A 27614-nucleotide genomic window follows, 5' to 3' on the forward strand; every position below is an offset into this window, starting at 1 on the left:
TTAGGTTTCATGATTTCTTTCACCACAAATAATACACATTTATCAATGCTTAGACTTAAATGGCAGGAGTGGAAACACTATCAGGCTAAGCTTCCTCATGCATTCTTTGTATTTCAGTGGAGCTTTTTATTCTTCCCGACATACAGTAAATTATTACATTAAAACAACATATCATGGCATTTTGAGTAAGATAAAGTGAAAAGCTGTCTCTGTCTCTGCATTGTATCGCGCTTCAGCTCAGCATTTTGATTACAAATACATTATGTTTTATTATAGGAAGGCTAAATATTGGACTTGTTTTTCAAAACCTGTCTCCAATCTGTATACTTTAACTTGCTGCAAAGTGAGGCTTGCTTAAAACAGTTTAATCAAGAATCTATAGAGCACTTAAAGGGAACCTGTCACCCCGTTTTTTCCGTATGAGATAAAAATACTGTTAAATAGGGCCTGAGCTGTGCATTACAATAGTGTATTTTGTGGACCCCGATTCCCCACCTATGCTGCCGAAATACGTTACCAAAGTAGCCGTTTTCGCCTGTCAATCAGGCTGGTCTGGTCAGATGGGCGTGGTGACATCGCTGTTTCTTCCCCCAGATCTTGCTTATTTTTCCGTTGGTGGCGTAGTGGTTTGCGCATGCCCAAGGTCCCGGATCCACTGCACAAAGGAGGGAAAAGAGCGCGATCTGCGCTATTCCCCTGGTGATCGGTGGGGGCGGCCATCTTCCTGTGGCCGCGCGTGCGCAGATGGAGCGCTCTTCTCATAAAAAGCGCAAACACATGTAAAAACGCATGCAAACGCTGCGTTATTTTTACCATCATGCGTAAGCTGATGCGGATAAAAAAACGCTGCATTTAAAGACGTTTGCATGCGTTTTTGCATGTGTTTGCGGTTGCGGATGATACACTGCGGACTTAACCGCAAATGTGAAAGTAGCCTAAGATAGACCTCAGGGGGGCCGTACAACCTCATCTGCATTAAAGAGGGGGATGAGTGGAAGACTGCACTCAATAAGCCAGAAGGACACTAAGAGAATCAGGTGATGCCTTTTGGGGTAACGAACGTGCCCGCAGTCTTTCAGCACCTTATTAATGACATCTTGAGTCACCTGGTAGGCAGGTTCATTGTGATCTTATTTATTCACCTGACCTTGAGTCACACCAGGGAAATGTCAGGCAGGTCTTACACATACTATGCAACAATAAATTGTATGTCAAACCCGAGAAGTGTATGATCTTGGTTGAGGCGATCCCTTTCCTTGGATATGTATTGTCTACCACCGGTTCTCGCATGGATCCAGTGAAAGTCCGGGAGGTATTGGAGTGGGATCGTCCTGAGGATTTGAAGGCTTTACAAAGATTCTTGGGTTTTGTCAATTACTACCGTAAATTCATAAAAAATTTTTGGGTAGCAGCCAAACCTCTCACAAATATGACCCAGAAAGGGACAGACTTCTCCGAGTGGTTCAGTCCTGCTAGGGAGGTGTTTGACATATTGAAAAGGTGTTTTGCTTCTGCGACGATTCTTATCCAGCCTGACGTCTCTCAGCCTTTCATTGTGGAGGTTGATGCCTCCGAGTTGGGAGTGGGGGCTGTATTGTCGCAGGGTGCGTCTCCTGGTAAATGGCAACCATGTGCTTATTATTCTAAGAAACGGTCGAAAGCTGAGAGAAATTATTATATTGGTAATAGGGAACTCTTAGCTATCAAATGGGCATTTGAGGAGTGGCGTCATTTTTTGGATGGAGCTGTTTACCCAGTGATGGTTATCACGGATCATAAAAATCTGGTATACTTGAAATCGGCGAAACGTCTTGCACCACGACGCGTAAGATGGGCATTATTCTTTACCATGTTTAACGTTTTTGTTACTTTTAGGCCGGGGAGCAAAAACGTTAAGGCAAATGTCTTGTCCGTTGCTTTCCTGGGGGAGGAGTTAAGTGTGTGTGAACATATAAACCCTTTAAAATGTTTTTTATTCATAAATATATTAAAATTACAAATAACCCAGTGAAAAAAGAGGAAATCAGGATCAAAAAAGTGCACCTCACCTATTGCTGTCCCTGCACTTAGCTGCTCTCCCTACCTGGCAGTGGAGGTTGGCACCCTGATAGTACGATTTTGGCGCCCCCACTCAACGGTGGCTGTCCACTGCTACCCCTATTAATTTTCTTGCGGGCTATAGGTGGGAAAACAATGAGCTATGAAAAGAGATGAAATAAAGCACACAGAACAGCAAGCAAAAGAATAAAGGTGCACATAAAAAATCCCCAGTTATTTGTCCAATCTAGAAAAATTTTTTTCACAGGACAACAATGACATGGGAAATCACAATGTGTCAATGCACATAAATGGTTCAAGAAAAAATTTTTTTTTGTTACAACCAGGACTAAAGCTAAATCAGTCTCTTTCGGCCACTAATAGACTCTGCCTTATAGAGCAGTCAATATCCTCCTTATGCACCAAGGCATGTAACTGAGGACCACAGAATGACCAACAAAGGACCAATAGCGTAAGTCTGGTAATGTATGCAAAGCTATAATGAGTGGCCAACCAGGAATGATAACCCCAGCTTTATGGTACTTAGCTTCCCAGCTTCGCAGAAATCATTTAAGTCGCCTCGACGCGTTTCCCCGAACTACGGTTCATCAGGAGGCAATTACGAACTGGAACCATTACGCCAGAGATGCAGGTGCCATGATAAAAGGCAGACCTGAAGATCCAGGGGGAGGGGAGGTGTTTTTATAACTGTAGATGAACTCTCACTGGTCGGAAATTAACGGCCAGCGAGCTATCCGCCCCCTATCTCCAGAAGAAGACTGAGTAATATAATAAATTAGTCTAAACATACAGACCTAATTGATATAATGATGTCTACCGGTGTCTGTGGGTCCCTCCCACACACAAGACAGATCATAGATACATATATATACAGTGCATATCATACCGGTGATATAGATATAGCGGCGTCCTCATGGAACGCCAGAGCAATGTCATGGACGGCGCCATCATCATGACGCGCAATCGCCGTCTTCCTGAATCATATTGCGCAGGCGCCGGCACAGATAACTCGCGCGTGCGCATAGTGCCCTCATAGACAGACCCTGCCATTGACGGCGCCATCTATAATACACCAAAGCGCGCAAGCGCCGTATTGAAACCAAGTGCGCACGCGCCGGTATAACAAACCCGCGCATGCGCATAGTGCCAAGGGAGCTCCAGGCAGAGTAACGCCCATGGCAGTGATAATAATTCATGATCTATTCTGCGCAGATATGTAAGGATTACTAAAAGTGACAGACATAATGTAGTGACCATATAGAAAAGCATATAGATGTGTACCTAGACCCGATACATCATGTCATTATTTATAAAAAAGGGGCAAAGTGACTAGTATAAGCTGCTTGGAGAGGCTCTCAATATGCAGTCTAAAGAATACAAGCACGTGTAGTGCAATATCAGGGAACGTCACCAGACCCATATCCAATATGTAGGAGCCATCACTTGGCTAGAAATACCATGTCATGATGGACATGCTGTACTGTCAATAAACAGAATCCATTTATTCTAGTAACATCTTTATTTATTCTGGATTTGCATTCTGCGTTATTATATATAGTTCAGAGGGGGCTAACTGATGTGGGGACTGCTATAGAAAAGTGCATATTTTGCATTAGTCGATTGTTATGACGAACATTTAAATGATTTTTTATATCCCTTTATCATTTATATTGTGCAGTACCGGTGTACATACTCCTTTATAAAACAGATCCCATCACAATAATGGGTTGGCTAACTAAATTGGATTCTGTTTATTGACAGTACAGCATGTCCATCATGACATGGTATTTCTAGCCAAGTGATGGCTCCTACATATTGGATATGGGTCTGGTGACGTTCCCTGATATTGCACTACACGTGCTTGTATTCTTTAGACTGCATATTGAGAGCCTCTCCAAGCAGCTTATACTAGTCACTTTGCCCCTTTTTTATAAATAATGACATGATGTATCGGGTCTAGGTACACATCTATATGCTTTTCTATATGGTCACTACATTATGTCTGTCACTTTTAGTAATCCTTACATATCTGCGCAGAATAGATCATGAATTATTATCACTGCCATGGGCGTTACTCTGCCTGGAGCTCCCTTGGCACTATGCGCATGCGCGGGTTTGTTATACCGGCGCGTGCGCACTTGGTTTCAATACGGCGCTTGCGCGCTTTGGTGTATTATAGATGGCGCCGTCAATGGCAGGGTCTGTCTATGAGGGCACTATGCGCACGCGCGAGTTATCTGTGCCGGCGCCTGCGCAATATGATTCAGGAAGACGGCGATTGCGCGTCATGATGATGGCGCCGTCCATGACATTGCTCTGGCGTTCCATGAGGACGCCGCTATATCTATATCACCGGTATGATATGCACTGTATATATATGTATCTATGATCTGTCTTGTGTGTGGGAGGGACCCACAGACACCGGTAGACATCATTATATCAATTAGGTCTGTATGTTTAGACTAATTTATTATATTACTCAGTCTTCTTCTGGAGATAGGGGGCGGATAGCTCGCTGGCCGTTAATTTCCGACCAGTGAGAGTTCATCTACAGTTATAAAAACACCTCCCCTCCCCCTGGATCTTCAGGTCTGCCTTTTATCATGGCACCTGCATCTCTGGCGTAATGGTTCCAGTTCGTAATTGCCTCCTGATGAACCGTAGTTCGGGGAAACGCGTCGAGGCGACTTAAATGATTTCTGCGAAGCTGGGAAGCTAAGTACCATAAAGCTGGGGTTATCATTCCTGGTTGGCCACTCATTATAGCTTTGCATACATTACCAGACTTACGCTATTGGTCCTTTGTTGGTCATTCTGTGGTCCTCAGTTACATGCCTTGGTGCATAAGGAGGATATTGACTGCTCTATAAGGCAGAGTCTATTAGTGGCCGAAAGAGACTGATTTAGCTTTAGTCCTGGTTGTAACAAAAAAAAAAAAAATTTTTTCTTGAACCATTTATGTGCATTGACACATTGTGATTTCCCATGTCATTGTTGTCCTGTGAAAAAAAATTTTTCTAGATTGGACAAATAACTGGGGATTTTTTATGTGCACCTTTATTCTTTTGCTTGCTGTTCTGTGTGCTTTATTTCATCTCTTTTCATAGCTCATTGTTTTCCCACCTATAGCCCGCAAGAAAATTAATAGGGGTAGCAGTGGACAGCCACCGTTGAGTGGGGGCGCCAAAATCGTACTATCAGGGTGCCAACCTCCACTGCCAGGTAGGGAGAGCAGCTAAGTGCAGGGACAGCAATAGGTGAGGTGCACTTTTTTGATCCTGATTTCCTCTTTTTTCACTGGGTTATTTGTAATTTTAATATATTTATGAATAAAAAACATTTTAAAGGGTTTATATGTTCACACAGATTAGATTATTCCCTAATTTTATAGATTTTTTTGTTACAAAGGGAGGAGTTAAGTGCAAACCAGCTTCTATTCTCCAAAAAAGGCGTAGTGATGGCGTCTATACGGTCCAATCTTGAAAGAGAGGTTCAGGAGGACGCCCCTGCTTCCTGTCCACTTGGTAAACTGTTCATTCCAATCAATCTCCGTCTCAGGATCCTCAGTGAACATCATACCGTGCTGGCTGGACATCCTGGGAATAAGGCCAATGTGGATCTACTTATTTTGCGTTTTTGGTGGCCAGGTGCTCATAAGGATGTTCAGGAGTACAATATCTGTGCGCATTCTAAAACCTTTCATACTCGTCCAACTGGGGCTCTCCAACCATTGGAGATTCCCAGCAGACCTTGAACTCATTTGTCAGTCGATTTTATTACAGACCTACCCGTGTCTGCAGGGAACACTGTAATCCTGGTGGTGGTCGTGGACAGGTTCAGTAAAATGTCTCATTTTATTGCTTTACCAGCTGTGCCTAATGCCAAATCTCTGGCACAAATTTTAGTCAGGAAAATAATTAGACTGCATGGGATTTTTACTGATATTGTTTCTGATAGGGGGGTGCAGTTTATCTCCAAATTTTGTAGGGTGTTTGCACCCGTCTGGGGATCCATTTACCTTTTTCTTCTGCTTTTCATCCGCAGTCTAACGGGCAGACTGAACGGGTTAATCAGAGTTTAGAGACTTATCTCAGATGTTTCGTGTCTGAGAATCAGAACTAAGTTACTTACGTACTGTTGGCTGAATTTGCGGTAAATAATCGTTGTCAGGAATCAACCGGTAAGTCCCCATTTTTCGAGGCATATGGGTTCTATCCGCAGTTTAGTTCTTTCAATGGTAATCACCTTTTATTATTATTATTATTATTATTCATTTTTATAGCGCCATTTATTCCATGGCGCTTTACATGTGAAATACGGGGCAAGTATAGACAAATACATTAAACATGAGCAAAAAACAAGGCACACGGGTACATTAGGAGGGAGGACCCTGCCCGCGAGGGCTCACAATCTGCAGGGGATGGGTGATGATACACTAGGAGAGGGCAGAGCTGGTTGTGCGGCGGTTCAGTAGGTTCAGGATCACTGCAAGCTGTAGGCTTTCCGGATTACCAGCGGAAGAACGGTTTTCATCTTCCATTTCTTCCATATGGCAGGGGGTGACTAATAATTTGGAAAGATGGGTTCCAAATATAAGAGTGTGGCTGATCGGAGACATTTGGTGGGTCCGAGTGTGGGTGACTTGGTGTGGTTGTCCGCGAGGAACCTTAAGCTGAAGGTTCCGTCTTGGAAACTGGGACCCATTTTTATCGGTCCTTATAAGATCTTACCTGTCGTCAGTCCAGTCGCATTCCACTTTGCTTTACCATCTACCTTTAGAATTCTTTACGTTTTTCACCGTTCACTTCTCAAGAAGTGTCGCCTCTACCACCTTCTCCTGTCATTATCAATGGTAATCTGGAGAACCAGATAGCAAAGGTCTTACGCTATGTGCACATGCTGTGGATTTTGCTGCGGATCTGCAGCAAATTTCCATGAGTTTACAGTACCATGTAAACCTATGGAAAACAAAATCTGCAGAGCATGTGTTGCGGAAAAAAACGTGCAGAAACGCAGCGGTTTATATTCCGCAGCATGTCAAATCTTTGTGCGGATTCCGCAGCGGTTTACACCTGCTCCTTAATAGGAATCCGCAGGTGTAAAACCGCAGGCGGAATCCGCACAAAAAACATGGAAAAACCTCGGTAATTCCGCTGTAAATCCACAGTGCGGTTTACCTGCGGATTTACCAAAATCAGAGCAGAAAAATCCGCACACCATTCTGCAGCGTGTGCACATACTCTTAGACTCTCATCTTGTTCGTAGGTCGCTTCAATATGTGAAGTACATTGGAAGGGCTACGGTCCTGAGGAGAGGATGTGGCTAAAAGCTTCTGATGTCCTCATGGACATCATGTCCAGACTGGTTCGGGCTTTTCATGTTGCACACCCGGATAAACCTGGCCCTGAGGTTCCGCAGGTCCCTTGTAGAAGAGGGGTTACTGTCACGGGGTTACCACAATGGAGCGGAGCCAGAAGCAGCGTCTGGTGGCTCCTACTCAGCCACTGAGAAGAAGCAGGGGTTAATCGGCCATGTTGGAAATTCCTGCATTCAGCTGTGCTTGGTTAGCCACTCCTTTTCCCTATAAAATCTGGGCTCGATTACCAAGTCCTTGTCTGCGTTAGTAATTGCTGCAAGACATAGGAGTGGGAGACGTTGGTTTTGAGACGGAGTTTATTAGTGACTGTTGTCCGGTTTGTACACTTGGTAATTCTCTATCCTTCTGTTGTGCTTTCTTCCCCCTCCCTACACACCATGGTTCATACCCCTGTTATATGTGAGTGTATATTTTGTGTGTGTGGAGTTTTCAGTTTACCCTTGTCTTTGTTAATTGGGCACATTATTATGGAGCATTATCAGGGGTTCATGATTCTGTATTGTCAGAGATACAATTAATTTGTCAGGACTTCCTTAATCCCACAAATCCTTGATATCACAGGCTGGGAAGGTGAAGAGTACCAACCGCGCTGATATGAGGCCCATTATTCTGTATGGAGCATTATATGGGGCCCATTATTCTGTATACTAATAAATTATAATTATGGTAATTCTAACTGACCTAAACGAGTAAGGTTTATTCTGATTTCATGTCAGATATTGAGGAAAGTGTGTGTGTGTGTGTGTGTGTGTGTGTGTGTGTGTGTGTGTGTGTGTGTGTGTGTGTGTGTGTGTGTGTGTGTGTGTGTGTGTGTGTGTCTACCTCCTAGTGAGGTGACGAGGAGTGAGAATTAGTGTGCATTCTGCGAGCAGCTAGGCTCCACATCTCTCCACACTGGAGTGCTGAAGGGAAGACATGACAGGAGCAGCTCCTCGCCACATACACCTCGCTGTCTGAGTCTACTGCTGAGACGATTTCAGCACTAGATTTTCAACTTCCCGCCTTTGCTGCGTTGCTTAGCGCCAGCTTAATCCCCGCCCGACAACAGCTGCGTATCAAAGGTGCTGTCTAACCACGGGCCAATCACAGTCTCCGTCTGATACAGGACGCTTTCACAAGCTCAACAACTAGCTCGCAGTGTCCACTGCTATTGGTGAGCATAGGGTATGGGCGTGGCTAGACACTGCTGGCTGCGTGGATTTGAAGCCTGGACCTGCCCACCCGCGGAGTTTACTTAGGCGGCGTGTCCGGTGCTGGAGTAGTCGGCGCTCGTTATTTCCGGTGCTCCTATGCAGGTAACGCTATTGGTGGAGGTCTTGTGTTGGGGCAGATTACTGGCGGCCGCTCCTTGCTGGCACCGACCATATGGACTGTGGCAGGAAAGCTACATTGTATAAAGTAAGCGGAGATGTACAACTGCCCCGTCTGCGGCCACCAGGGGGCGTGTGTGTATGCTGCTAACGGAAAACCTGGAGTCCGGAGAGCAGTGTTCGTGTAAGGGCGCCGGCAGCAGTTGTCTCCTTCACACTCCTGCCCGGGCCGTACTCACTCCGGTCCTAGCAGGACTCCCATCCTGGCTGCATGACTGTGGACAACGTCTTGGGTATGTGCAGACCAGAGGTGTAGCTAGGATTTTCGTTCAGGGGGGGTGAAGCTTCTGAGTGGGCCCCTAGTCAGGTAACCTTGGTTACAACTCAGTGACGCCCCCTAAGAGTAAAGGAGAACCTCAGCAGATGATCTCTACATAAAGACCAATATGGATATTACCGCCATATGGTCAGTGGAAGATACCAGCCCTACAGAATATATAAGGCCTCTTTCACAATCCGTCGTTTTGGGAAAAAAATGCATCCTGCAAATGTGCCCGCAGGGTGCTTTTTTTCCCCATTGACTTGTATTGCCGACAGATCGCGACGTATGGCCATACATCGTGTCCGTCGTGCACTGGATCCGCCTTGTTTTGGTGGACCGTCGGCACGAAAAAACGTTCAAGGGAACATTTTTTCATATGTCGGATCCGCCATTTCCTACCGCGCATGCGCAGCCAGAACTCTGCCCCCTCCTCCCCGGACTTTAGAATGGGCAGCGGATGCGTTGAAAAACTGCATCCACTGCCCACGTTGTGCAGAAATTTCACAACGTACGTCGGTATGGCGTGCCGACGCTTAGCAACGGGCCCGAACCGACGCAAGTATAAAAGAGGCCTAAGAGATCACAGCAGTTACAGATAATGACTTACTGCTGATGTCCTTTCTGATGGAATCTTTCACTTTTCCTATCTTTTCCGACATGACAACTTCTTCCAGCAACGACTCACCTGCAGAGAATACAACACATTCACTTCTCACATTCCAGCCCCATCACCATCTATTCCCATACTGCACAAACTCCTCATTCTACTGATACCCCAATATTGAGCCGCTGCTGCTGTATGTGTCCCTATTACTGCACCTGATACCACAATACTGAGCCGCTGCTGCTGTGTCCCTATTACTGCACCTGATACCCCAATACTGAGCCACTGCTGCCCTATGTGACCCTATTACTAAACCTGATACCCCAATACTGAGCGGCTGCTGCCTTATGTGTTCCTATTACTGCACCTGATACCCCAATACTGAGCCGCTGCTGCCTTATGCGACCCTATTACTGCACCTGATACCGCAATACTGAGCGGCTGCTGCCGTATGTGTCCCTATTACCGCACCTGATACCCCAATACTGAGCCTCTGCTGCCGTATGCGTCCCTATTTCTTCCCCTGATACGCCAGTACTGAGCCACTGCTGCCGTATGTCCCTATTACTGCCCCTGATACCCCAATATTGAGCCGCTGCTGCCGTATGTGTCCCTATTACTGCACCTGATACCCCAATACTGAGCTGCTGCTGCCGTATGTGTCCCTATTACTGCACCTGATACCCCAATACTGAGCCACTGCTGCCCTATGTGACCCTATTACTAAACCTGATACCCCAATACTAAGCCGCTGTTGCCGTATGTGTCCTTATTACTGCCCCTGATACCCCAATACTGAGCTGCTGCTGCCGTACGTGTCCCTATTACTGCACCTGATACCCCAATACTGAGCCGCTGCTGCTGTATGTGTCCCTATTACTGCCCCTGATACCTGAATACTGAGCTGCTGCTGCCGTATGTGACCCTATTACTGCACCTGCTGTGTGATTCTATGTGCCCTCTAAATTCTAAAGCACCCCTTTATAATATAGTAATACTGGGTGCAAGTGCCCTAGAAAACAGTGCCCATATTTTGCCCCCTAGAAAGTGATATTGCCCTGTGTGCCCGTTTGATAGCCACAGTAACCTGAGTTCCCCTGTAACACTGTACATTTAATAATGCCCCGAGGCTCCCCTATACACAGCATGATGCTCTTATACACAGTATAATGCCCTCTCTGTGTGGTACCACCCACACAGTATACTGACTTCTTAGTAGCCCCCAAACTGTTTGATGGCTCCAACAATGTATAATGACCCCCACACTGTAATCTCCATACTGTATGATAGCCCCCTAGATAGCCTCCATATACAGTAGCATAATGCACCAAATAGTCCACAATATAGTGTATTGCACTCCCCATAGGCAGACCCTGTAATAAGGCAGCCCCCCCATAGGCAGACCCTGTAATAAGGCGGCAGATCCCCATAGGCAGACCCTGTAATAAGGCGGCAGCACCTATAAAAAAAAAACCAAAACTAAATACTCACCTCTTTTCTTCCTGCGCTGCTCTCCTGACAGCGGGCGCTGGACAGTGACGTCATTGCGCCGCTGTCAGTGTCGGCGACGTCAGACGCCGACACTGACAGGGGGATGATGGGAGAAGAAGCGCAGCGCTCCTTCTCCCATCAATGTGATCAGCTGTATCGGCTAAATGCCGTTACAGCTGATCTTCTGATGACAGCGGGGGGCCCACTGCTGGCATCGGCCCCCTCCGCCTGTTCAGGGGCCCCATAGCGGTCGGGCGGAAGAGCAGGGAGATCAATTCTCCCTGCTCTGCTGCAGAATGTAACTGTATCGGCGCGCACCGATACCGTTACAGTAGCGTAGCTCCGGGTGGGCCCCCTCAGAGCACCGGGGCGCCCGCACTCTCTGCCACCCCGGTAGTGTGCACCAGTAGCATAGCTATCGGTACATGCTGCGGTTGGACACTGTGTACTTGTTCAGCGTCCAGATGTTACAGCTTAGTGGATGATTTCAAGAAATCCCATGATTCCACGAGGCAGGAATTGGTTTCTTATTCGGCAATTTTTTCTTTTGTTTGTTTTTTTGTTAAACCTCTAAAAAATCACAATAACATACAATGCAGGGAGACGCCCTGATGTGAATACATTTAAAAACCGCTGCAAAAACTGGCACAAAAATGGGCATTAAAGTGGGCACCAAAGAGCGTTAAAGAAAGGGTTAAATGACTTTGAGCCACTGATCTCACACTGCAGACATATAGAACAGGGCGCCCCGCATCAAAACCAGTTATCTCCAGCCTGGCCCAAATGGGTTCTGGGCACCAGAACTGGCATCAAAGTGGGCAGACAGCCCATTTTCACAGATTTGAATAAGTAACTGATGTTTTTAAGGGGTTAAATTACTTTGGGCCACTGATGTCACTCCACCTTTACATCGCCCATAATGGTTTTGTGGTCCGCTGCCAATGTCGTTATGCCACATTCATTAAGGTTATAATGTAGCAGCAAGTTTTCATTATTTTCAAGGAAATTTACAAAACCTTCTTTTTACAGACTTATACCATTTTTAAAGGGAACCTGTCACCCCCAAAATCGAAGGTGAGCTAAGCCCACCGGCATCAGGGGCTTATGTACAGCATTCTGTAATGCTGTACATAAGCCCCCGATGTATCCTGAAAGATGAGGGAAAAAAGGTTAGATTATACTCACCGAAGGGCGGTCCCGCTCCGATGGGTGTCTCAGGTCCGGTACAGCACCTCCCATCTTCTTATGATGACGTCCTCTTCTTGTCTTCACGCTGCGGCTCTGGTGCAGGCGTACTTTGTCTGCCCTGTTGAGGGCAGAGCAAAGTACTGCAGTTCGCAGGCGCTGGGAAAGGTCAGAGAGGCCCTTGCTGCAGGGTGCCCACTAGCCAGTACAAAGTAAGGCAGCCTTTCTGGCAACTAATTATCCTAGGTGCAGTACCCTGTCCGACCTGAGGGTAAAGGGGGGTGGGGGGGGTGCCAGAGAGCTGCATGTTCCAAACCGGAACTGGAAGTGGGATATAGATAAATCCCCTTCAGAAGGAACCAGGGGCAACCAAACAACCCCGGTTCATGACAAATTGGTGTGAGTGGTGGGGACGATAAAGGTACCCTCCCCATGAACCGTGACACCCTGCATGAAATTCATTTCACTTTAGCTTTTCCCAAATGGGTTCTGGCCATGAGAATTGGCATCAAAGTAGGCAGGCAGTCCATTTTGATTATTTGAATAAGTAACTGATTTTTTTTTTTGGGGGGGGGAGGTTAACCCCTTAATCCCATATGACGTACTATCCCGTCATGGTGACCTGGGACTTAATTCCCAGGGACGGGATAGTATGTCATAGCGATCGGTCGCGCTCACGGGGGAAGCGTGGCCGGGTGTCAGCTGACTATCACAGCTGACATCCGGCACTATGTGCCAGGAGCAGTTACGGACTGCCCCTGGCACATTAACCCCCGGCACACTGCGATCAAACATGATCGCAGTGTTCCGGCGGCATAGGGAAGCATCACGCAGGGAGGGGGCTTCCTTCGTGCTTCACTGAGACGCTTGGTACAAGGCGATGTGCTCACCTTGTACCGCGCGTCTCCTCCCTGCAGGCCCCGGATCCAAAATGGCCACGGGGCTGCATCCGGGTCCTACAGGGAGGTGGCTTACCAAGTACCTGCTCAGAGCAGGCGATGGTAAGCCTGGAGCTCTGCATGTCAATAGCAATGCACTGTGTCAGATCGGCTAAGTGTCAGATCAGCGATCTGACCTTATAACTAGTGTTGAGCGATACCTTCCGATATCGGAAAGTATCGGTATCGGAAAGTATCGGCCGATACCGGCAAAATATCGGATCTCGCCGATACCAATGCAAGTCAATGGGACGAAAATATCGGAATTAAAATAAACCCTTTCTTTCCTTGTAGGTTCATTCTACATGAAGGGAAAAAACTAAGAATAATGTAGGATGCTTTGGGGGAGGTGGCGGAGACATTAAAGGCATAGAGGTTTAGCCCAATCAAATAGAATAGCAGGAATTTTAATTTTTTTTTTTAAGATGTTCGGAGTTACAAATATATTGACTATGTTAAGATTTTTTTTATTTTGTCAGATATTGATGTTTCACTACTTCCACGCCCTTCACCCTCTTTTTTACTTCTCCCACACTTTCTTCTTCATCGTCATCAGCATCTTTGACATCAACTTCTTCTTCACCTTATTCATCTTCTTCATCTTCTACCTATAATTTTTTTTTTGTTACATTGTTCATATTCTTTTTATTTAACTATTATTCTTCATGTTCAAGTTCTTCATCATATTCTTATTTGTGACAGGCATTCCCGTAGTTATCTATAAAAGTTTGAAGATTACACCTTCCGTTCTGCCTGTCACAAAAGAGTTACATTTGTCCGCGTTCAGTTTGGCCTGCAGCATCAGGCTTTATCCAGGGGCACCACGAGGAAGAACGGACTCGCCCCCATACACTGCTTAGTCTTCTTCTGCTTATAATTTAGATAATATCTTTTGCTCTGATATTTAGTGTTATGCTTAATGTTCTTCTGCTCTTTGTTCTGCAGCCTCTTGTTCTTCTGCTTCTCGGTCTCCCATGTCGTCGTCGTCTCCAGGGTCGTCGTCATCACAGTGGTTGTCGTCTCTGGTGTCGTCGTCATCTTAGGGGTGGTCTTCCAGGGCATCGTCTTTAGGGTCTTGAACTTGGAAATGTAGCAGAAGGTACAAGAAGGCTGAGAAAATGCAGAGAAACAGCTGATGGAACTGGAACTCGGATGGCTACCCGAAGGTCCAAGAGCCAATGGAACTACCAAGGACCAGCTGACGTTACTGGAACCTGGTTACTAAGCAGGAGGTACCCGTGCCTGAAAGCACTACCAAGGATCACCTGACGTTGGTGGAACTCGGATACCCAGAGGGAGACACCTAAGCCAAAGGCTCTGCCCGGAACCAGCTGACTGTACTGGAACCAGGATGGGGAGCAGAAGGTACAAGAGCAAAAACACTGCCGAGAACCAGCTGACGGTACTGGAACCCGGATGGGTAGCCGAAGGTCCAAGAGCCAATGGAACTACCGAGGACCAGCTGACGTTACTGGAACCCGGTTACTAAGCAGGAGGTACCCGTGCCTGAAAGCACTACCAAGGACCACCTGACGTTGGTGGAACTCGGATACCCAGAGGGAGGCACCTAAGCCAAAGGCTCTGCCCGGAACCAGCTGACGGTACTGGAACCAGGATGGGGACCTATTCAAGCTTGTCGTCTTAGAGCCCCAACTAGTGGGGTTGGAGCAAAGGGTCAGCAGGGGGAGCTGAGTGTAGGCCGAAGCCTGCACTGGAGGCATTTGGAGGTCTGTTGTGTCTGCGTGGCATTTGCAGGACACGATGCCGGCTACACAGCAGGGGAACAGCTGGCGTTGCTGAACCCCACTGACACATTGGCGGGTGTTTTTCTCTGTGCAGCTAGCACTTCCGGGCGTCAACTGGCGGTGTTAGAGCCTAGGGACAGCAGGAGGAGAGGGAGCAGAGTGTAGGCCGAAGCTTGCACTGGCGGCAGCTTTGTGTCTGCGTGGCGTTTGCAGGACACGTTGCCGGCTACACAGCAGGGGCACAGCTGGCGTTGCTGAACCCCACTGACACATTGGCGAGGTGTTTGGCTCTGTGCAGCTAGCACTTCCGGGCGCCTACTGGCGGTGTTAGAGCCCGGGGTCAGCAGGAGGAGAGGGAGCAGAGTGTAGGCCGAAGCCTAATTGAACCAATTTTAAAGGTAACCTTTAACCCCCGCATCAGGTGTTACAAACTAGAAGAGCCACACCTTGTGCAGCTGTAATGCTGCACAAGTCAAAGGTTGCTCTTTAAGTTTTGAATCTTGCAGACGCTGAATGAAACACGTATAACATTTAGCCCCTTATACAGTCAAACTGTCTTGAAGGCGTGACTTTCCTTCTTAATGAGACGCAGCACAGCTGTCAAAAATCCCACCTTGGTGCTGGGCGCAGCCTCCTGAGCGTCGTTATTAGCTGTACAGGAGTCTGCGCTGTTGTTATCCCTTGGCCATGCGCTGTTAGCGCTGCCCGTCTTCTGACATCATTTCATGTTGGCCGGTGCGGTTCGCGTTGACCATGAATCACAGCCCTGCAGTGTCTTTTCCTTAATTCACACTGCGGGGCTGGGATTCATGGCCTTGCGCAGTAAATATGTTCGCCTCTCACTCGTGTTCTTACACATGCTACAGACTGTGCGGCGTCAGCTGATCCCTTATCGCATTCCACGGCCATGAAGCCGTACAGTCTGAAGAAGGCGGAAGGAGATGAGTGACAGGCGAAGATATGCACTGCTCATGCCCGTCAATCACACCCTCGCAGTCAAAATAAATAAGACACCGAGGGGCGTTGTGTGGGTCAGGGCGGCCGCAGAGGCGCAGCCAGCCAAACAATGATGTCAGAAGACGGGCAGCGCTACCAAGGGGGTTGCAGCAGGTCATTACAAAGGAAAGTCACACCTCAGGGACGGTTTAATGGTCTCTGGGGACACGTTTTAGACGTGTTGCGTTCGGCGTGTGCAAGGAGAGTAACTTAATGAGCCACCTTGTACAAATGCAGCATTACTGCAGTACAAGGTGGCTGTTATACATGCCAACGCCTGAGGGGGGGGGACAGGTTCCCTTCAATTTCAGTTCTTGTGTCTGCGTGGTGTTTGCAGGACACGATGCCGGCTACACAGCAGGGGAACAGCTGGCGTTACTGAGCCCCACTGACACATTGGCTGGTGTTTTTCTCTGTGCAGCCAGCACTTCCGGGCACCAACTGACGGTGTTAGAGCCCAGGGACAGCAGGAGGAGAGGGAGCAGAGTGTAGGCCGAAGCCTGCACTGGCGGCAGCTTTGTGTCTGCGTGGCGTTTGCAGGACACGTTGCCGGCTACACAGCAGGGGAACAGCTGGCGTTGCTGAACCCCACTGACACATTGGCGGGTGTTTTTCTCTGTGCAGCTAGCACTTCCGGGCCAGGGACAGCAGGAGGATCAGATAGGAGGTATTGCAGCACACACAGCGGGGGAGCAGCTGACGTTACTGAACCCCAATAACACGGCAGCAAGTGTTAACTGTGCATCCAGCACTTCCAGGCACCAACTAGCGGTGTTGGAGCCCAGGGACAGCAGGAGGATCAGATAGGAGGTATTGCAGCACACACAGCAGGGGAGCAGCTGAAGTTACTGAACCCCAATAACAGAGGAGCGACTGTTGACTGTGCATCCAGCACTTCCAGGCACCAACTAGCGGTGTTGGAGCCCAGGGACAGCAGGAGGAGCAGAGGAACACCGTTTAGGCCGAAGCCTGATTGGAGCAAGTCGAAAGGGAACCTTTAACCCCCCCCCCCCCCCCAAAAGGTGTTTGTAGCTGAAAGAGCCAGCTTTTGCATCACAAACGATGACAAAGGAAAAGGTGGCTCTTTTCATTATGCTCCTTGCAAACACAGAACTAAACACTTATAAAATGTGTCCCCTCACACAGTTAAACCGTCCCGGAGGTGGGACTTTCCTTTGTAATGTGACGCAGCACAGCCGTCATTCCTATCCCCTTGGCGCCGTGCGCCGCCTCCTCAGCGTTGTTTGATTCTGTCCCGGAGCCTGCGCTGTTATGTTATCCCTTGGCCAGGCACACCTAGCGCTGCCCGTCTTCTGACATCATTTGGTGTCAGGCTGGCTGCACCTGTGCGGCCGCGCTGGCCTAGATCCTGCCTCGCAGTGTCGTCTAATATAATCCCACCGCGGGCCTGGGATCCGTGGCCATGCGCAGTGCATATCCTCGCCTCATTCCCCTCCCTCCGGCTTCTTCAGACTGTGCGGTGTCACGGCCGTGGCATGCTATTAGGGATCAGCTGACGGCGTACAGTCTGAAGAAGGCGGAGGGAGATGAGTGACAGCCTGAGGTGAAGATATGCACTGCGCATGCCCATGGATCCCAGGCCCACAGTGTGATTAAATCAGAAGACACTGCGAGGTGGGATCTAGGCCTGCGCGGCCGCACAGGCGCAGCCAGCCTGACACCAAATGATGTCAGAAGACGGGCACCGCAAAGTGTGCCTGGCCAAGGAATAACATAACAGCGCTGGCTCCGGGACAGAATTAAACAACGCGGAGGAGGCGGCGCACGGCGCCAAGGGGGTAGGAATGACGGGTGTGCTGCGTCACATTACAAAGGAAAGTACCACCTCCAGGATGGTTTTACGGTATCAGTGGACACACTTTAAAAGTGTTAAGTTCTGCGTGTGCAAGGAGCTAAACAAAAATAGTTACCTTTTCCTTGTGCAGCATTACTGCTGCACAAGGTGGCTATTTCAGTAACAAACGCCTGGGGGGGGGGGGGGACAGGTTCCCTTACATTTCAGTTGTTGTGTCAGCGTGGCGGTCGCAGGACACATTGCCGGCTACACAGCTGGGGATCAGCTGACGTTACTGACACCCAATAACACTGGGTCGTATGTTTTGACTGTGCAGACGGCACTTCTGAGCCTCAAATGGCGGTGTTGGAGCCCAGGAATTACAGTTCAGGTGGTAGAAAGATGAACACAACAGGAGACCTGGATACTGTAGACAGTCACCCAAATATTTAATCAGGAAGAGGAGTGGCAAATTCCTGCGAGATCCAGGCCTGGTTCATTTTCAGGAAAGTAAGCTGGTCAACGTTATCGGAGGATAGTCGCATGCGACGGTCTGTTAGTACACCACCTGCAGCACTAAAGACGCGTTCCGATAATACACTAGCCGTAGGGCAAGCCAGCACCTCCAATGCATACTGGCTTAGCTCTGGCCATGTATCCAGCTTTGAGACCCAAAACTTGAAAGGGGAAGAGCCGTCTGGGAGTACAGCTAGAGGGCAAGACATGTAGTCTGTCACCATCTGACGGAACCGTTGCCTCCTGCTGACTGGAGCCGTCTGTGATGGTGTAGATATTTGTGGCGGGCACACAAAACTGTGCCACAGTTGGGCCATACTGGTCTTGCCTTGGGCAGAGGCACTGCTTCTGCTCCCTCTTTGTGCAGAGCCTCCTCCACTGCCTGGATGCACTGAGCTGCTTTGTAAAGCACTAGCAGCACTTCTCTCAGTTGGACTGGAGAAGATGATGGAATTCACCAGTGTGTCTTGGTACTCCCGCATTTTACGCTCCCGGTTCAACGGTGTGATGAGGCTTTGTACGTTGTCCCGGTAGCGAGGATTGAGGAGGGTGAACACCCAATAATCAGACATGTTGAGAATGTGGGCGATGCGGCGGTCGTTTCTCAGGCACTGCAGCATGTAATCAACCATGTGCTGCAGACTGCCAACTGGCCAAGAAACGCTGTCCCCTGCTTGAGGCGTGATCTCTGCCCGCTCGTCATCACCCCACCCTCGCTGTACACACTGACTACTGGACAATTGTGTAACTCCCTCCTCTGGACCGATGTCTTCCTCCTCCATTGACTCCTCCTCATCCTCCTCACAAAGTGTCCCCTGCCTACGCGTTTGTGAGAAACCACGTGGCGCTGACTGTCCAGAAGATGATGGAAATGGTGAATCCTCATCCTCCACCTCTTCCACAACATCATCCCTTAGCGCTTTTAGTGATTTTTCAAGCAGGCAGATAAGGGGGACAGTCATGCTGACTAGTGCATCATCTGCACTCGCCATCCGCGTGGAATAATCGAAGGGATGCAAAACCTGGCAGACGTCCTTCATAGTGGCTTACTCTGTGGTTGTGAAGTCTGAACGGCGCGGAGTGCGACTTCTTTGCGCCTGATGCAGCTGGTACTCCATTACTGCTTGCTGCTGCTCACACAACCGCTCCAACATATGTAACGTGGAATTCCACCTGGTAGGTAGGTCACATATGATGTGATGTTCCGGAAGGTGAAATCGGCGCTGCAGAGCCGCAATGCGCGATTTTGCCGTGCTGGAACGCCGCAAGTGAGCACACTCTAGGCGGACCTTGTGCAGCAGTGCATCAAGATCCGGATAGTCCCTCAAAAAACTGCACGACCAAGTTGAGCACATGTGCCAGACATGGGATGTGAGTGAGGTTGCCGAGGCCCAGAGCTGCCACCAGATTTCGGCCATTATCACATACTAGTACCATGCCTGGCTGGAGATTCGCTGCCACAAACCACACATCGCTCTCCTGCTTGATGGCATTCCAGAGCTCCTGCGCTGTGTGGCTTCGATTCCCCAAAGAAATTAATTTCAAGACGGCCTGTTGACGTTTGGCCACGGCTGTGCTCATGTCGGTCGTAACAGGTAAACGTTCACGGGTCCATGTGGAGGTGGACTGTGACGGCTCCTGCAGCGATGATTCTGAGGAACTTGTGTAAGAGGAGGAGTCAATGCGTACAGACTGGATTCCTGCAATCTTTGGAGTGGGCAGGACACGTCCTGCGCCACTCGCACGATCTGTACCCGGCTCAACAACATTAACCCAATGGGCAGTGAGGGAAAGGTATCGCCCCTGTCCATGGTGACTGGTCCACACATCGGTGGTGAGGTGGACCTTGCTACTGACGGCGTTCAGTAGCGCGTGTTTTATGTGTCCCTCCACATGCTTGTGCAGGGCAGGGACGGCTTGCCTGCTGAAATAAAAGCGGCTGGGCACATTGTACTGTGGGACTGCCAATGACATCAAGTCACGGAAGCTGTCAGTCTCCACCAGCCTGAATGACAGCATTTCCAGTGACAGAAGTTTGGCAATGCCTGCAGTCAGAGCCTGTGCACGTGGGTGGTTTGACGAGAAAGGACGCCTTTTCTCCCATGCCTGTACTACCGATGGCTGTAGACTCGGCTGGGAGTGTGAGGATGACTGGGAACGTGGTGCTGCGGGTGGAATTACAGTGGGTCTCTGGACAACAGCGCCAGAGGTTCTTCCATGGCGATCCTGGGAAGAAGCCGAACCAGATGTGTGTGAGCTGGAGGAAGAGGCAACACGAGCTGAAGAGGTGGTAGCTGCCGCTGTTGGTTGGCCTAGGTCTTCAGTGTGTTTTTGTAACTCTGCCGCGTGCCTGGTCCGCACATGTTTCCACATGTTGGAGGTATTGAGGTTGCTGACATTTTTCCCTCTTTTGATTTTATGATGACACACCTTGCATTTGACAAAGCAAATGTCATCTGCAACTGTGTCAAAAAAGGCCCAGGCACTGCAAGTCTTGCGAGCACCCTTTTTGGCTGTTGGAAGAGGCATGCTCCTAACGGATGCCGAAGTGGAGGCTACAGGCTCCGCAGTCTTCCCCCTCCCTCTCCCTCTTTGGCCCGTTTGGGGAATCTCTTCCTCAGAGCTGCTCCCACCACCTTCCTGTCCCTCACGCCATGATGGGTCAAGGACCTCATCATCTACACTACCCTCTGCCACCAACTGCTCCTCCTGGGTAGTCTCAGCAGCACAGCACGCACCAGAAAGTGGCACCTGAGTCATCAGCGGATGCGTTCTGCGGTGTGGTGACCGGAGGCACTGGCCCACCCGCCTCTTCAGACTCAGAGAGAAAAAGCTGTTGGGCATCACTGCACACTGCCTCTTCTTCCATTTCTCCAATGTTGCTTGGCTGGCCCCCTGTTTCCAAGCCAAGAGATTCAGAGAACAGAAGTAGAGACGGCTCCTGTCCTGGGCTGTCTGCCTGGGCAATTTGGCAGGTGGTGAAGAGACAGATGGGTGCTCTCCAGTGCTCTGTATCTGAGAGGATGTGGCACTAATTGAAGTCGATGCGTTAGCTGCCATCCATCCGACAACGGCTTCAATTTGGTCTTCACGCAGCAGCGGTGTACGGCGCTCTCCGACAAAGCTGCACATGAAGGACTGTTCCCTGCTGAAACTGGGTGATGATGAGTCACCGGTGCCCGCAGCAGGCACAGAATCCCCACGTCCTCTCCCTGCTCCACGCCCACGTGCCTTACTCCCTGCCTTCTTCATCTTGGTTGACTGATAAAGATAAGCAGAAAAGTACTAACGGCTTAGTGTGCTTATTCCTGAACAGCTCCTAACAGGTATAAGAAACACTAATTTTCTAAAGCGTGGACTAGACTTTAATATGAGCTAATGTGGCCTACACAACTGTAAAGTGGTGTGTTTGGTGAACTTCATAATTTATTTATTTTTTTTTTTGGGCTGAACTGACAACAGGGCGAGCTGCACTCACACGGAGACCGTGCAGACAGCCGTAAACGGCGCTGCAAGGCCCCAAAAACCTCTGTTATCCTATGTAGTGTTTTTCCACAATCTAGCTGGATACGGGTGGAAAGCCACTAATAGGAATTATTTGAAAAAATGTGCAGCAGGCTGCACTATTTGCAAAAAAGGACAATGGAATGGATAGAACTGTATGAGTCAGTGAACCACCCTGAGCTGGATACAACCGGTTATGGCTGCACACAGACTACAGAGTGGGCTTCACTCACACACACACAGAGACCTTGCAAGATCGCTGTGAAAACAGCGCTGCAAGGCAAAAGCAAGGTGAACACACAGCGGTTGCTAAATTAGCCTGGGAAAAGCACAAAGAAGCAAATCACTATCTCAACTGGCCCTCAGTCAGAACACAGCATCCTATGCCTAACTGAATTCACAGCAGAGTGAGCCCAAAATGGCGCCAGCGACTTTTAAACTGCATCATGACATCATTTCAGCAGCCAATCACAGCCTTGCCAGTAGTTTCATGCCCACCATGCTGAACAGGATGTGCCCACACTTGTAATCATTCCTCATTGGCTGAATTCGTGCTGTTTGAATTGAGAACTTCCGATTCCGGTATCCGATATGCGGCAAGTATCGGATCTCTGTATCAGAATTCCGATACCGCAAATATCGGCCGATACTTGCGGTATCGGAATGCTCAACACTACTTATAACATGATGCCCGACACCTGTGGCAATGTTATAAAGTAGAAGAAAAAAATATTTAGATGTGTAAAAAAAAAAAAAAAAAAAATCCCATAAATACATTCCTTTATCTAAATAAAAAAGACAATAAAAGTACACATATTTAGTATCGCCGCGCCCGTAACAACCCGACCTATAAAACGGTCCCACTAGTTAACCCCTTTAGTGAACACTAAAGAGGCAAAAAACAACGCTTTATTATCATACCGCCGAACAAGACGTGGAATAGCACGCAATCAAAAACAGATATAAGTAACCATGGTACCGCTGAAAACATCATCTTGTCTCGCAAAAAAATGAGCCGCCATACATCATCAGCGAAAAAATAGAAAAGTTATAGTCCTCAGAATAAATCGATGCAAAAATAATTTTTTCTATAAAATAGTTTTTATCGTATAAAAGCGCCAAAACATTAAAAAAAATGATATAAATGAGGTATCGCTGTAATCGTACTGACCCAAAGAATAAAACTGCTTTATCCATTTTACCAAACGCAGAACGGTATAAACACCCTCCCCATCCCCAAAGAAATTCATGAATAGCTGGTTTTTGGTCATACTGTCTCACAAAAATCGGAATAAAAAGCAATCAAAAACTGTCACATGCCTGAAAATGTTACCAATAAAAAGTCAACTCGTCCCGCAAAAACAAGACCTCAGATGACTCTGTGGACTAAAATATGGAAACGTTATAGCTCTCAATGTGGCAACGCCCAAAAAATATTTTTTGCAATAAAAAGCGTCTTTCAGTGTGTGACAACTGCCAATCATAAAAATCCGCTAAAAAACCTGCTATAAAAGTAAATCAAACCCCCCTTCACCACCCCCTTAGTTAGAAATAAATACATATTTTTTTTTTTTTCCCGTTGGGGTTGGGGCTAGGGTTAGAGTTTGGATTACATTTACGGTTGGAATTAGGGTTAGGGGTGTGGTTGGGATTAGGGGTGTCTTTGGGTTAGGGTTTCAGTTAGAATTGGGGGTTTCCACTGTTTAGGCACATCAGGGGCTCTCCAAACGCGACATGGCGTCCGATCTCCATTCCAGCCAATTCTGTGTTGAAAAAGTAAAACAATGCTCCTTTTTTTGAGCTCCCCCCATATGGGGTATCGGCGTACTCAGGACAAATTGAACAACAACTTTTGGGGTCCAATTTCTCTTGTTACTCTTGGGAAAACAAAAATTTTGGGGGCTAAAAAAAAACATTTTTGTGGGAAAAAAATGATTTTTTTATTTTCACGGCTCCGCGTTATAAACTGTAGTGAAATACTTGGGGGTTCAAAGTTCTCACAACACATCCAGATAAGTTCCTTGGGGGGTCTAGTTTCCAATATGGGGTCACTTGTTGGGGGGTTTCTACTGTTTAGGTACATCAGGGGCTCTGCAAATGCAACATGGCGTCCCATCTCAATTCCAGCCAATTTTGCATTGAAAAGTCAAATGGCGCTCCTTCCCTTCCGAGCTCTGCCATGCGCCCAAACAATGGTTTACCCCCACATATGGGGTATTGGGGTACTCAGGACAAATTGTACAACAGCTTTTGGGGTCCATTTTCTCCTGTTACCCTTGGTAAAATAAAACAAATAGGAGCTGAAGTAAATTTTTTGTGGAGAAAAAAAAAAAATAAAAGTTCATTATTTTTTTTTATTTTTTTTTAAAACATTCCAAAAATTCCTGTGAAACACCTGAAGGGTTAATAATCTTCTTGAATGTGGTTTTGAGCACCTTGAGGGGTGCAGTTTTTAGAATGGTGTCACACTTGGGTATTTTCTATCATACAGACCCCTCAAAGAGACTTCAAATGTGATGTGGTCTCTAAAAAAAAAAAAAAAAAAAATGGTGTTGTAAAAATGAGAAATTGCTGGTCAACTTTTAACGTTTATAACTCCCTAACAAAAAAAAATTGGTTCCAAAATTGTGCTGATGTAAAGTAGACATGTGGGAAATGTTACTTATTACCGGTAAGTATTTTGTGTGAGATATCTCTCTGATTTGAGGGCATAAAAATTCAAAGTTGGAAAATTGCAAAAACTTCTGGTTTTTTTCACAAATAAACACAGGTAATACCAAATAAATGTTACCACTATCATGAAGTACAATATGTTTTGAGAAAACATTGTCAGAATCACCAGGATCCGTTGAAGCGTTTCAGAGTTATAACCTCATAAAGGGACAGTGGTCAGAATTGTGAAAATTGGCCCTGTCATTAACGTGCAAACCACCCTCGGGGCTTAAGGGGTTAAATGACCTTGGGCCATTGATCTTACACCACCATTGCATACAGAGGCTGGAGACACAGTAGCGATTTAAAAATCGGTCCCATTTTTATGCCAATTCTGATGCCCAGAAACCATTTGGGCCAGGCTGGAAGGACCTGGGTTTGATGCAGGGCATCACTATCTATGTATTCTTAGTGTGAGATCAGTGGCCCAAAGGCATTTAACCCCTTAAAAACATCAGTTACTTATTCAAATCTGTGAAAATGGGCTGTCTGCCAACTTTGATGCCAGTTCTGATGCCGAAAACCCATTTAGGCCAGGCTGAAGAGACCTGTTTTTGATGTGGGGTGCCCTGTTCTATATGTCTGCAGTGTGAGATTAGTGGCCCAAAGTCATTTAACCCTTTCTTCAATGCTCTTTGGTGGCCACTTTGATGCCCATTTTTTTTGTGTCAGTTTTATTATTTTTGTACCTGTTTTTAAGTGTATTCACATCAGGGCATCTCGCTGCATTGTATGTTATTATTGTGATTATTTTTTGTTAAGCCTATAAAGAAACAGAAAAGAAGAAATTGCCATTATGACAATTGACATTATGTTCGGGGGTCTCGAACAAAAAAGAGGAGGGCCTTTCTGCTTAATGATAAAATCCAGGCCTTGATCAAAAAAAAGTGGAAAAAGCCCATAAGAAAGGCCCTGCTTACACCAAAGAGAAAATACCCTTTTGATGACCAATCTTGCTCCTTTTGGGAAAAAGCTCCCAAATTGGATGTTGCCATCGTGAAGGCATCTAAAAAAAAATATGCCCCTCCGTTTGAGGACATGGGAGGGAGTTCTGAAGGATCCCATAGACAAGAAAGCAGAAGCGTTCCTAAAAAGCTCATGGGAAGCAGCTGCGGGAGGGCTAAAACTGGCGGTGGCCGCCGCCTGCACATCCGTTCCCTAATGGTCTGGCTAGATCAATTGGAAACTCGGCATAAAAACAGGTCGTCTCGGGACGCTATTCTGCCAGTAATGCAGGGGGCAGCCGCTTTCCTGGCAGATGCTTCCGCTGACTCAATAAGACTAGCTGCTAGATCAGCGCCTTTTTCGAACGTGGCCAGGCGGGCTCTTTGGCTTACGTGTTGGCCAGGTGACTTTCAAACAAAATCGAAGCTATGTACCATCCCCTGCGAAGGAGAATTCTTATTTGGCTCCACTTTAGATGAAATGTTGGATAAAGCGGGGATAAAAAGAAGTCATTCCCTATCCTCACTTATCCTTCCTACAGGAGGCCCTTTCGGAGCAAGAGGTTCATCCACAGGAAAAAAAAACACCAGTACACAGGCAGAGATGCTTACCTGTCCAAGGCCTCGAAACAATTGCACTAACCAAGGTGCAGCAGACCCAAGTCAAGATGTCAAACGCACAGGTGCAGTAATACCAATAAGGCAGCCACCCTACAATCAGGAATTGGCCGTTTGGTGCACCTGTGCAAACATATAGTCTGTATGTGGCGTGTAAACACAGGAATGCAAAGTATATGGCTCAAAGCCTATTAATGACGCCATATAGCGGGCTCACCATAATGCATCCCGTGTGAACAGAGGCCATAATCTACAGAGCCATCTAGGGCTCAGCCGCACCCTAGAAAAATATACAGTGCACCAAAAACATAACAATGTATGCAAGGTATTGGTCGATATTATGGCCACAATATTTAAGCTGCCAACCTGCGTCAAGGGTCCTTGCATATTGGCAGTCCTAATCTAAAAAAAACACCATAAGAGGAAAGACCTCCACTATTCGAGACAAAAAAACACCAGTTCACACGGGATGCATTATGGTCAGCCCGCTACATGGCGTCATTAATAGGCTTTGAGCCATATACTTTGCATTCCTGTGTGAACACGCCACATACAGACTATTTGTTTGCACAGGTGCACCAAGCGGCCAATTCCTGATTGTAGGGTGGCTGCCTTATTATTATTATTGCACCTGTGCGTTTGTCATCCGCAGGAAGCCTGGAAAAAATCAGGATAGATGGGAAGACAAGAAACAAAAACAAGGGGTTTATGTTCAATAAGAGCCCCACTGACAACAAAAATCCCGCCCAATGAATTTATGCCCCAGGTGGGGGAAGGCTGTCCCTCTCTCTCAGCCATGGAGAAAACTGCCCACAGTCTATGGATATTGGACATAATAAAGTTGGGACTAAAATTCCACAGACTTCCTCATCCCTCCTTCATGACAACATCTGAGATTGTCAGTGGAGGAACAACTGGCATTGGAGCAAGAAATTATGGGACTAGTAGACAAAGGCGTTCTCCTGGAGGTTCCCCCCCCCCCCAGGAAGGAGGAAAAGGATATTGCTCCCCCAGGTTCCTGAGGAAAAAAACCGGATGGCAATCACAAATCTGAAGAGTCTTAACAAATATCTAAATGTGCAGCCATTCAAGATGGAAACAATACAAACATCAATAAAAATGTTTCCACTTTGTTTTATGGCAGTGCTGGACTCGAAGGACGCATATTACCACGTCCCTATCCACAAAGACCATCAGAAATTCCTCAGGATAGCAGTCCACATCAGGGGGGTGATAAGTCATTTCCAATTCACAGCCCTCCCTTTCGGACTAGCCATAGCACCGCGAGTTTTCACCAAGCTTGTATCAGAGGTAATGGCCCACCTGAGGGAGCAAGACACCCTGATTGTGTCATATCTCAACGATTTCCTAGTAATCGGCAACTCTCCTCATAATTGCGAAAGTCAATTAGAAAAGATCATGCACTCCTTAACGAAGTCCAAATTAGTACCGTGCCAAGTTCAGGAATATCTGGCCATCACATTGGACTCTGTCAGGCA

The 27614-nt window shown here is 47.5% G+C and overlaps 1 protein-coding gene across 5 annotated transcripts in view; it reads left to right on the plus strand.

Annotated features, from left to right (window-relative positions):
• Positions 1-7671: 7671 nt before the first annotated feature.
• CEP85 (centrosomal protein 85) overlaps positions 7672-27614 on the plus strand; it is a 108241-nt gene continuing 88298 nt past the window's right edge. The window contains exon 1 of one of the 5 annotated variants that reach the window (XM_077294920.1): positions 7672-7764. Coding sequence is in view for 1 of the 5 variants with exons in the window: in XM_077294919.1 (XP_077151034.1) it covers positions 9017-9038 (22 nt within the window). In the remaining 4 variants the exon portion in view is untranslated. Of the gene's footprint in view, positions 7765-8520; positions 9039-27614 lie in introns of those variants that run through there. The other 4 variants (XM_077294922.1, XM_077294921.1, XM_077294923.1 and 1 more) reach the window with 4 other exon arrangements.

The sequence above is a fragment of the Ranitomeya variabilis genome, chromosome 3, assembly GCF_051348905.1.
Source record: "Ranitomeya variabilis isolate aRanVar5 chromosome 3, aRanVar5.hap1, whole genome shotgun sequence".
Classification (NCBI taxonomy): domain Eukaryota; kingdom Metazoa; phylum Chordata; class Amphibia; order Anura; family Dendrobatidae; genus Ranitomeya; species Ranitomeya variabilis.